The sequence below is a fragment of the Muscardinus avellanarius genome, assembly GCF_963383645.1.
Source record: "Muscardinus avellanarius genome assembly, chromosome: 4".
Classification (NCBI taxonomy): domain Eukaryota; kingdom Metazoa; phylum Chordata; class Mammalia; order Rodentia; family Gliridae; genus Muscardinus; species Muscardinus avellanarius.
Genome location: NC_137789.1, coordinates 41,295,087 through 41,307,679, shown reverse-complemented (window position 1 = coordinate 41,307,679; position 12,593 = coordinate 41,295,087). Strand labels below are relative to the sequence as shown.

Below are 12,593 nucleotides of genomic sequence, written 5' to 3'. Positions count from 1 at the left end.
GACTCATTAGCTTCAGTTACATTCATAATACTGTATTTATTAAAGGATGAGGGCGTGCAGAAAGTACGCTTACCTATTTTTGGAAAGTTCTCAGCAGCCGAGGTCAAAATAAGAGGTTTCTTCTAGTTATTAAAATAACTAAAAAATTCTCTTTCTTAAATGTCATGATTAGTTAAGGCTTAAGTAGATCTGAAAGTTTCTTTCATGCCTTGTGTTTTTTCAAAACTTAAAATTAATTTTGTTTTGGTAGGGGCAGAGAGTAAGAAGATAGGAAAAGTTTCAAGACTGATCCTCCTAAAATGTCTTAAAGAGTTTTCCATACCTTTAAAATGAAACAATACCTATTGCTTTTAATTCCCTTAAAAAATGTGTGTGCATTTGTGTGTATTTAAATAGGGATATATCAATAGAGTACAAAGTCTATTTACATACAAATTACAATGTGATTGGAACAGGACATTAAAAGGAGGACTCGTGTTCATGCTGCATTAGTAAAAGTGGCTAAGAAACCTCATTGAATTAATTTGCATAAATGTTCTAATTTAGCAAACTGGAGAGAAACAGTTTTCATAAATTTTTGTGCATTTCACATGGGTAGTTGTGCTTGGAAGACAGAAAATCAGTCCTTTGATTCTTCCATCACATCAGGCAAGGTAAAAACAATTAATAAAGGAAAAAAGTATTTGATCAACTCAAATGACTGTCCCAGATAGACTCAGAAAAAGGTTAGCTAAAGAAGTAAGATAAAAACAACTTAGTCAGGCACGATGGTGCATGCCTATAATCCCAGTTTTGGGGAGTATTTGGGAGGCTGAGACAGGAGGATCACAGTTTCAAGACCAGCCTTAACAACTTAGCAAGGCCCTCTGCAACTTAGTGAGACCCTGTTTCAAAATAAAAAAAAATAAAAATAGGGTTGGGGGGTATAGTTCAGAGGCAGGATGCCCCTGGGTTCAATTCCCAGTACCATATGTGAGGGTGCATACCCCCATATAAAAGCATCTTATTAATGAACAAATTTCCAGCATATGCAAAATGAGTGTCTTATTTTTAATATTTTTATATGCTTTTCAGTATTTATCAATATTTTCATAATCTTAACACTTTTTTTGTTGTTGTACCAGGGATGGAACTCAGGGGCATTCTACCTCCAAGTTACACCCCAGCCTGATTTTTTAGCCTTTATTTTGAAACAGAGTCTAAGTTGCAGATGGCCTCATTAAGTAGCTGAGGCTGGCTGCAAACTCAGATCCTCCTGTCTCAGCCTCCCAAGTACTGAGATTACAAGTGTGCGCCACCATGCCCAGCTTAATCTTATACTTTTTATACAGTTATACAATATACTATTTGCAAGGACTTAGCAGAGACAAATGCCACTTCAAGGCCTTACCTAGGGGAACAAATGCCATTTTTGAGGGGGTACTGGGGATTGAACCCACAAACATACTACGAAACAGGGTCTTGCTAAGTTGCTGAGGCTGGCCTTTGAACCTGCTATACGCCTGTCTCAGCCTCCCCAAGTACTGGAATACAGGCATGCACCGCCGCGCCTGGCACAAAGCTATTTTAAAATGGAATAGAAGGTTTCTGTGGCAGGCATTAGTGAACTCCAGCCACATGAGATGGCTGCCCTTCCCTATTCCTTGGAGGTAGGTGCCCATGTTTCTAGTTCTGAGTGCTGAGCGGTGGCTCATCTGATACGTCGCTGGCAGCTAGCATGAGTGAGACTCTCCAGGGCCTCTCCCAGTGATGGACCGCAAGTGGCCCTGGGTGTGGGCTGCAGGCGCGGGTGCTCTGCCAGCCTGGGAGAGACCTGTCGCTCAGTCAGGAATACTTGTGTCATGTGAAGCACTTAATTTTTCAGGTTGCCGGGTGTATAATCTAAGCCATTTTGCCTAATATACTCCTTGCTTGGAAGAGAGACGGTCTAGGCCATGAGTCTTAAAAATGACACAGAGATGAAAAGTGCTGGGTGACATAGTAAATTTATTTGTCTTTATGACTTACACATAGTAATTAAACACATAAAAGAACAAACACTGTCAAGATGGCCATATGTAGCTTAGGAAACAACTGGTCCCAGTTCAATTATACAAATGTTCATTTAGCTTAGAAATGAGTTTCTTTTTAATGCTTTTAACCTTTTTTTTCAGTCCCCAAGGCTGACACAGTTTAGTACAAATGATTTTTGCTATTTTATTATCATCAAGCACATGATGTCAGCCAACTCCCAGGAAACAAATGAAATATACAAAAAAGTCTTGTGACTACATAGAGCACATTTCCACAGAAATAAATTTGATGAGCTTATTATAGTTTGATTCCATTTAGCTATCAAACCTACACATAAAACAATACCAACAAATTACATTTGTCTTAAGGTTTCATTTCTTTTAAAATACTTACTATACTTTTTTGTGCAAGTATTTCATTCATTTCTTTGGTTTTAAACATTATAGTTCTATTTGACCTAAATATATATAGATTTATTTGTACCAAATATAAAAAATCAAAAGATTAAATTCCAAAAAGGTAAAAATGGAATTATTGCTTCAATATAAAAATGTCTAGTCCATTTGGGTACTATTGCTATTATTGCTTTGCTTCTATTAAAAAATAACCTGGAAAATCAAGATATGCATCCCATAGTTCTCTGCTAAGTATAATTTGGTTGTACATTATCATTTGTTGATATGCTCCTACCTTCACCAATCAATCAAAGCTTTCTGATCCAGTCTTAAAAAAACAAAATGAACTGAAACAGCATAAATAAATAAGTCTACTTAAGGGGCTACAATAAATAGGCTTTCATAGGAGTAAGGAATACTGTAACATAAAGCCCTCAGTGCTGTACAATTAAACAACAGCTTTGGATCCTCAAGGTCTCCAAATCCAGCCTTTATTTTAGAACATAGTTTTATTGCAGGTATTCAAGCTGATAAAGAGAAGAACATATTTCTACTCTTCTCATTGTTTAAAAATGAAAACACGGTGGATACCATTGTAAATGCTAGCTTTTGGGAATTTATCTAGTATGTACCATCATTAGTTTTTGATCTTAGCCTAGCTGTAGAATACAAATCTCAGGGATTAAAAAAAACACAACATACTATTCTTCATTTCTTAGTGGTTTCTTGGTCTCCAGAGTAACTATTAGAAAAGAAATTAAACTCAAAAGTTTTGCTGCCTCCTTTTCTTCGCATCCATTGCATCCAGAATGGGCTGTCTTTTTGCAGTGTATCTTTGGCGAAGTTCTTCTATTTCTCGTTCCATCATGGGGTCCAGTGCTTTTAACCGCATCTGCAGTTCTTCTAAACTTAAATTTTTTAACTAGATGTAGGAACAAAAACAAAGACATTAATATGATAAAATTGTCCATGATACGTTAAAGTCAAACAAGCTTTACATAAGTGATTCAGCAAATTCATTACATCATTTTTGAAGTGTGGTTCAACAATTAAAACAGTAATTCCTTCCCTGAAGAATCCAGAAGCCACACCTTGCAAAGCCTCAAGTAATCTGCAAGAAAAACAAAGTGTCTGCTTCTGGGAAAGAGCAAATAAGAAAAATAAGCTGATGAAAGGTATCTGTCTAAAAAAAGGCACAAAGACAAATCTACAATCATCAACAAACAGACATTTAAGACCGAGCCTAGGACAGTCACTTTAACCCCTCTCTTCTCCAGTTGTGGGTGCTGCAATAATCACTAACACTCACAGAGATCACCCAAGAACAGGGGCAGGATCTGACAAAGGTCGAATAGTTTTATTCCCCATTTTATTAAATATTTAAATGTCAAGCACCCAGTAAAACACAATGACATTATCCAGAATATTGTTATCCCAAGTATTTTGACAAAATAGGATTTTAAATTTATGCTTCAAAATATCCCAAACCAGATATAAGCTGTGCTGTCTACCTTCTGATGTGGCTTTGGCTAATCTGAAAATGAAGTACCTGTGAAATTTTCACTGTATACATTAGTTTGATTATGTTGGTTCGGAAGACAAGAGCAGGATATCCTTTCCTGGCTTCCTGTGCAACAGCAGGGGAGAGGCCTCCTGTCATGTGGAAGGGGATAAAATCTGCTCTGCTACAGAACAGGAGCTATGGTATCTGAGCTTTACTGCCTTTACTTATATGTCAAAACAGAAAGATATGGCTTATCTCCTGAGAAACACATTTTAGGGCTGTCATGAGGGGCTTATAGGATGTCCTATAATACATAATATTTTACATATTATATTACATATTATTACATGGAGCTTTTATCTTGTTAACATAAAATTCAAAACTAAATATTATAGCAATGGTGGTGGGTAGGTAGTTAAAAAACACAATGATTTTCAGAATGCTGTCATTACATAATCGGCATTTTGGTGGGGATGGTGAGGGAGGCAAAGAAGCACTATTTCGTTGCCCTCAAGAAACATGAGATTAGCTGGAAGGGTTGGAGATCTCATGCAGTAAAGCCCCTTTGCGTGTGGAGGACACTGCCGTGGGAGTATCTAAGTCCATGAGCAAGCTGCTCATGAAACACTCTGCAAGTTCACGTGCATATTTTTCTGAGGATGGCATCTATGTGTTTTGAACAGAACCTCTCCCCCCATAAAAAGGAGAGGCTCACATAAACTCAGTGAAATTCAGGGAACGCATTCCGGCCCAGTCTCTACTCCCTGAGTTCCAGAATAGGGACTGGCTGGTCCTTGAAAAGAAGAACACTTTGAAGGGTGTGGAGGGCCCTAAGGAGGAGGCTGTACCATGTTAAGTCAGAGAATAAGGGGCTTGGGAGAAGACTCTGTAGTGGGGGCACAGGAAGTAAGGATGAGACCAAGTAAAGCAGGTTTGGACTTTGAGAAGCGATGATCAATTCTGGGGCAGGAAAATTATATAAGACCAACCAGACTTAGTTTTAAAAATGATAAATCCTACAGCTCATCTTTTGTTTTAAGATGAAGACTATCTTTGGTTATTTTATGAGTCAAGCTACAAAACACTCTCATTACTTATAGCCACCCAAAATAGTAACTAAAAATAGCATTTCTCAGCTGATTCTCCACTTTACTCACCATACCTGGCCCTAAGTGACTCCTGCTTCCCCAAATCAAATCTACTCTCATCTGAAAAAGATTCTGAGGATACTGAAAAGGATGAGTCACAGCCTCTGAAGGAAATCAAAATAAGTTCCAAAAATACTTTGTGGAACGGCAGTATTACGGGAAAGAGTGCACAGTCTCCATCAGGAGGACTGGAAGGTGAGCACCACTTAACTTTGGGGTAAAATTCTGGTATGTACAAAATAAGCCCTGTATTCTTTAGTCATGTAACAAAAGAACCTGGCTTTTGATTTTATGCTTTCATATAACATACACATATTTCATACTGTTATGCTTCTAATCCAAATATTAATCATGTACCAGTTATGTGTTCAGTTCTGTTCAAATCACTGTGGGGATAAAGATTAAACCAGAAGTTGAAGTGCCAATGTGGATACACAGTCACATTTCCCTAAACACACACACACACACACACACACACACACACACACACTCCCCCCCCCCCAGCAGACTCTACTAACGCTCCGATTCTACTTCAGTGTTCTTTAAGATATAATTTCTATTCAGTCCACATTAATCTTTCCCATCTCTGAGTTTCTATGTCACACTCATGATTTAAACAACACAATTTAGTATTGGATTCTAGAATCATGTAGAGATTGTATAGACTCCTAGAAACTATCCAACTATATTGCTAACTACCATGAAATGAAGGTCAATGATAAGTAGAAATAAGAACAGGTAAATGGGTTTCTACAATTCTAAGGAATTCAAACTAAACAATTATTATTTAAAAATTTCTTGCATTAAGATATTCCTGTGAATATCTTGTGCTACCTTCACTGGGGGTAATCTGCCAGTAGTTTATGACTATTGCATTATAGTAATGGATTGAATTCAGGAAAGAAAGCACTAAGAAAAAAAATTCTTCTCCTTTAACAGAGTTTTATATTTCCAATATGTAAAACTTGTGAGAAATAGGTCTGTGATGCTGGAGAACCTTATCTGGAATTGTTAATAAATTAGGTGTTCAACATAAGATAGCAAATAATCTTAGTTCTTTAAGTGATAAAACTTTGTCTCAATCATTTTCTAGAATGTAATTCATTCTTCAGATGAATATCCATTTCCCTAGCACTATTTGTTGAAAAGACTATCTTTTCTAGTGTTTTTGGCTCCTTTGTCAAAAAAGCAACAGCTTTAAGTGTGAATATTTGTTATGGTATCTTCTATTTCTTCAGTCTGTGTCTGTTTTGTGCCAATATCATGCTGTTTTTGTTGCTATAGCTCTTTAGCAAGATTTGAAATCAGGTATTGTGATGTCTCCAGCGTGATCTTTATTGCTTACAACTGTTTTGGCTAATCTGGGTCTTTTGTTCTTCCATATATGTTTTAGGACTGTTTTCTTCTAGCTCTGTGAACAATGACATTGGTTATTTTGATAGGGGTTTCACTGAATCTGTATATTGCTTTTTGTAATATGGCCATTTTGACAATATTTATTCTGCCTATCCAAGAACATAAGAGTTTTTTCTATTTTCTAAGGTCTTTGATTTTTTTCTTCAGTGTTCTATACTTTTCATTGTAGAGGTATTTTATCTCCTTGGTTAGACTTATTCCTAAGTATTGTATTTTTTCTAAGGCAATTGTGAATGAAATTTTTTCCCCCAGATTTCTCAGTGGATTCATGGTTGGTGGTAGAAAAGCTACTTATTTTTTAAGTTGGTTTTATCTCTCGCTATTTTGCTGAATTTGTTATCAGCTCTAAAAGTCTTTTGGACTTTAGATCCAAAGTATATGCTTTATTATCTCCTTAGTATAGGATTGTGTCATCTGCAGAGATAGTTTTATTTCTTTCTCTATTTAATTTCATTCTCTTGCCTTATTGCTGTCTAGAACTTCAAGTACTGTACTGAATAGGGATGGTGATAGTAGGCATCCTTGTCTTGTTACTGATTTTAGAGAGAATATTTTGTTTTTCTAGATTCAGTATGATGTTCAATTCAGTTTATCATATATTGCCTTTATTGAGGGAAGATCCTTTTATCTCTAATTTCTTCAGTGTTTTAAACATGAATGTCCATTGAATTTTGTGAAATGTTCTTTCTGCATTTATTGGGATGATCATATGATTTTTGTCCTTGGTTCTGTTTATTTGATGAATTATATTTATTGACATATAGATGTTGAACCAATCTTGCATCCCTGGGATGAGACTAACTTGATCATGGTGCATAATCATGATATGGTTCTGAATACAAATTGCTAGTGTTTTATTTAGAATTCTTGCATTTATGTTTGTCAAGAAGATTGGTGTGTAGTTTTCGTTCCTTGACATAGCTTTATTTGGTTTATACCAGCCATAAAAAACCCAAAATCATGTCATTTGCAGGAAAATGGATGGAACTAGAAAATGTTATGCTGAGATGATCAGCCACTCTCAGAATGTCAAGGATCATGTTTTCACTCATATATGGAAGCAAGAGAGAAAATAGGAAACAAAAATGACTTTAGATAAATGAGGAAGGAAACCAGTAGAATAGTGGAAAGGGGTTGGGGGAGGGACAAAAAGAGGATTTAGAAAGGAAACAGTTCAAATGATACGCTGTCCATATACGAAGGTATCATTACCAATCTTACTAATAGGCACAGGGTAGGAGACGGGAGTAATGGGATCGTATGTGGAGAGAAGTACATTAAGCGCTGTGTGCATTCATGTTTGTATCACTTTGAACCTTACTATGATGCATAATTACAACGCACTAAAATATATATAAAACATATATATCTGTATTCGTGTGTGTGTGTGTATGTGTGTGTGTGTAGAACGCACATAGAAACATACTGTGTAAAACAGAGGACATAGGGCCTAAAAAAAATATTTCCTTGCCTGGCATGGTGGCACACACTTGTAACCCCAGCACTTGGGAGGCGGAGACAGGAGGATCGCACAGGTTCGAAGCCAGCCTCAGCTACTTAGTGAGGCTCTCAGCAACTTAGTGAGACCCTGTTTCCAAATAAAGTATAAAATAGGTCTGGGAGTGTAGCTTGGAGGTAGAAAAGCCCCTGGGTTCCACCCCCAGTACCACACACATACACACACACAAATTTCCTTGATGATGAGTCATCATTAGTATATATTACTAGTCTGCGTCACATATTAGTTTTGTACTTTTCTGGCTTTTTATTTTCATTTGAGGGAATAGTGTCAGCTTTTTCCTGGATGTCATGGGACATATACTTTTCTATTTCAATATCAAGTCTGTTCATCTATGGGAAACTCAAAAAGCAATGAAACAATCTTACAAGGCATCACACTAGATAAGAAGAGGTCATGAACGAAAGCCCAAGGTGTGTTAGGATGACAGAACATCACTCTAGTGCTGAAGCTTTTTATACCTATTTCTACTGCTTGCATATTATTAAAAACCTGATTTCAGATTTTTGGTTGTGTATGATCGAGGTTACAGGAAATTTGACTTGTATAAAAGCTACATATTTAGCTATGTCTTCAGGTAGTTTGTTAGAGAACTTCAGAGGATTTTTTTACTAAAATATTGATTAATATTTTCTATGAAATAAGCGCTGTAGATACAGAGATGAAAACACTACTTTTTTTTTTTTTTGATGGTACTGGGGGTGGAACGCAGAAGCTTTCTAACTCCAGGCTAACCTCCCAGATCTGTTTTATACTTTATTTGGAAACAGGTTCTCACTAAGTTGCTGAGAGCCTCACTAAGTAGCTGAGGCTAGGTTTGAACCTGTGCGATCCTCCTGTCTCAGCCTCCCATGAGCGGGGATTACAAGCGTGCGGTACCATGCCCAGCTTAAACACTACTTTTTCTTTTTTTTTTTTTTTTTTTTTTTTTGGTGGTACTGGGGTTCCTGGAAGCCCTTCTACCTCTGGGCTACACTCCCAGACCTAATTTTTATACTTTTTAAAATTTGGAAACAGGGTCTCCTAAGCCAGCGCGCGCGACTGGCTTCGAACTTGCGCGATCCTCCTGTCTCTGCCTCCCAAGCACGGGGATTACAAGCATGCGCCACCACGCCCGGATTAAACACTACTTTAAAACACTACTTTGAAAAATGAGTGTTAGCTGGGCATGGTGGCACATGCTTGGAATCACAGCATTTGTGAGGCTGAACAGGAGGATCTGGGTTCGTGGACAGCCTCAGCTACTACTTAATGAGGCCCCTTGCAACTCAGTGAGACCCAGTTTCAAAATACTACAAAAAATAGGGCTGGGGTAACAGGGAATGTGCTGGTACTGGAAAATGACTTTGGAAAACGTATTGGAAAATAGCTTTGGTGCAGCGCAGACACTCAGGCAGGAAGGAGGAGGCAGCTGTTACCCTGCAGAGTTCCTGGCACCAAAAGTGATTAGCAAGAACAAAAAAACAGTTGTAGCCGGGGCCTTCTATTTTAAAAACAAGTTTACCTAATAAGTAACTTCTAGCAGAGAGGCTAAAATTCCCCAAAGATGTGGGAGGATGGTACAGGTCTTCCTCAAGGAAGGCAGATACCATGTGACCCCTGACTTTGTTAATCAAGTAACACATTTTGGGTCTTAACAAAGACTCGGACTTGCACAGGAAACAGGGGCATGTCTACACCTGCATCAGGTCTGGAGCAAATGGAAGAACTAAAGAGGATGTAAGATAGTAAACCCTAGCCAGGCGTGGTGGCGAACGCTTGTAATCCCTGCGCTTGGGAGGCGGAGACAGGACTCCTGATCGCGCAGGTTTGAAGCCAGCCGCACTGGCTTAAGAGACCCTGTTTCCCAAAATAAAAAAATAAGTATAAAATAGGTTGGGGAGTGTAGCCCAAAGGTAGAAGGGCTTCCAGGAACCCCAGTACCACCAAAAAAAAAAAAAAAAAAAAAAAGTAAACCCTCATAATCATATCTAAAGGCTTTCCCTGGAGTTAATGGGTGGATCAGGAAAACTATTGGTTAAGCAAGGATGAGATAATAATCTTTATAAAAACTGTTCAGTATTTAAAAACTTCAGTGTCTTTTCAAGGCACTCTACTACATCCCTCAATGAAGTGCTTTAATCTTTGTCCCTTCTTTCTACCTCTGTAATAATAAAAATTGCTTAAGCTTGCAGTACAGTTCTGGCTATTCTTTTCTAAAATTAGCTAAGACAAGAACCCGGGGCTCCATCTCACACCGTTTCATGGGGAATGCTTCTGGGTTACATTCCCAGTACCAATAAAAAAAAAAAAAAGAAGAGTTTGCAACCCAACTGGAAAGACAGGTCCATGCACAGGTAAATCATTAAAGGGTAGGAACATTGAAAAATTGAAATTAGGATGGGGTAGAGGGAAGACAAATAGCATGACAAGAAACATTCAAGGTACAATAATAACAACGAGGCAGGAAAGGATGGGCAAGGCCAGATTAATAAAGTCAAGTGTGTTGCTATAAATTTTCTGTGACAAGAAAAATGCTCAATGTGGCAGGAAAATATCTCCAATAACAGAGAAAACAGATTACCATGGGGGGAAAACAGAGGCAGGAAGACCCATCCATAGGTTCCTCCAACAGTTTAGTAAGAAGATGAGGTTTGAACCAGGGCAATGAAAGTGATGATTGGAAGAGGAAGAGGAATTTGAGAGATGTGAAAGTAGGGCTTTCTTTGCTAACTGACTGATGATGAAGGCTCAGGAAACAGGGAGCCTTAAGCCAAGCCTGTGACCCTCTGATTCTTGCATTCTGCATGCCTGAAAAACCAGCATCAAGTGGGCAATGCTGAGGCCTGTGGCTGACTTGAGCAGCAGCCAGACCCTCTTCATCATAGTTGCAGAGGGCTTTAGAGTGCCTGGATGGCTGAATATGGGGAAGCGAATCCCAGGGAACCCATTCCGTAGGTAGTTCAATGTGAACAGAACACCTCTATCCCTTCTCAAAGCAAAGTCTTTCAAAGGAGTCACTTTTATGTCCTCAGCTCTGAAATGGGTGGGGATGGCCATTTCTTAGATGCCCTCAGGCATCTCTCTATTGTCCGAGTATTTGACTTCTTGAAATGGTGCTAATCTCTTCAGCAACCATACCTTTTATGGCCTCAACTTTATAAAGGCTTTTTTTCTGGTAAAATTGCAAGCTTTCCAAATCTTTCTGTTCTACTTTTTGCTCCTGACATTGCAGCTGGTAATATCTATGCCACAGCCTGAATATTGTGCCATCCTGAAACTTCCTCTACCAGATAAACTAGTCCATTATCTTTAAACTTGGCGTCACAGAGTCTCAGGCCATGGACTAAATGTAGACAAAATTCTCTGCCATAGTAACACGAATGGCCTCAAGCCAATTTCCAACAGAGCCCTTATTTCCATCCCAAGCCTCAGGAGCACAGTCTTTGCTGCTCACATTCCTATCGGCAATCTGGCCTTCCAAGCTCATACCAGAATTGTCCATTAGACTCCACTTAACTCTAGGGCTTCTCCAGCCTGCAGAATTGTCTATTAAGCTCCACCTTAAGTCCTAGGGCTTCTCTAGCCTGCATCTCCAAACCTTCCCAAAATCCTCTTGCAAGCTAGTTTCAAAGGCTTCTGAATTTCATGGTAGGTATAGTCACAGCAATGATCTCACTTCAATGTTATTCAGCTGTCACTGTGATAAAATATCCGAGAAAAATAACTTAAAAAGGAAAGATCTGTTTGTTGTGTTTCAGAGATTTTAGCCCATAATCACCAGGCCCCATCATCGTGTGGCTTGTGGTTAGGCAGATTATCAACACAGCTGTGGTGGAGATGCACAGCTGCTCACCTAGCAACTGTGGTCCGAGAGGGCCGGGCTGCTGCTCAATCCTTGTGGTCATGAGGGATTAGGGGTAGAAGGAGCATGCCTCCAGTGACCTACTTCTTCCAGTTAGGCTCCCACCCCCTGACGTTTTTAACACCTCCCAACAGTGCCATCGGTTGGAGATCAAGTCTTCAACATATGAGCCTTTGGGGGACATCTCAGATCCAAACTATTACACTTGGGTAATGAGACAGAGATTGACACCATCAGTAAGGTAGTATATTTAATGAAATTGATTTTAGTCCTGCTGAGTCTGATGTACAAGTAAGGCACCCAGGTGGAGACATCAGATATGGATTGTAATTTGGGCTTTGAGAGGTCAAGAGAGAATTAAGCTAAAGATATAGACTCAGGGAACCATTAGCATTTAGGAGTCATTAGCAGTGAAACCCTGACTGAGGAGATTATCCAGGGAAAGAAAAGTTTTCTCCCTGAGCTTACAATCTGTCTACGGTATCCAACAGAAAGTAATTCCCAAGTATAGGTATTTTCAGTGAGTAACTTTTCTAATAGAACAATAATATCAGTAGGTTTTCTAAATAACTTGAGATTATGATATTGCTATTGTTTGGATCTGGGTGTCCCCCAAAGGCTCATGTGTCAAAGGCTTGTTCCCTAATGCAACAATGTGCAGAGGTGGGATTTTGGAAAGTGATTGGATCATGGGCTATGAACTCATCAATGAATTAATCCATCGAGGGATTCATAAGTGGATGGATTGTTAAGA

The 12,593-nt window shown here is 38.7% G+C and overlaps 1 protein-coding gene across 1 annotated transcript in view; it reads right to left on the bottom strand.

Annotated features, from left to right (window-relative positions):
- Window positions 1-3,171: 3,171 nt before the first annotated feature.
- Window positions 3,172-12,593, bottom strand: part of STK3 (serine/threonine kinase 3) — a gene marked incomplete at both ends in the record, with an annotated part of 323,355 nt that continues 313,933 nt past the window's right edge. The window contains 1 exon segment of the mRNA XM_080694746.1: window positions 3,172-3,330. Coding sequence (XP_080550872.1) covers window positions 3,172-3,330 — 159 coding nt within the window.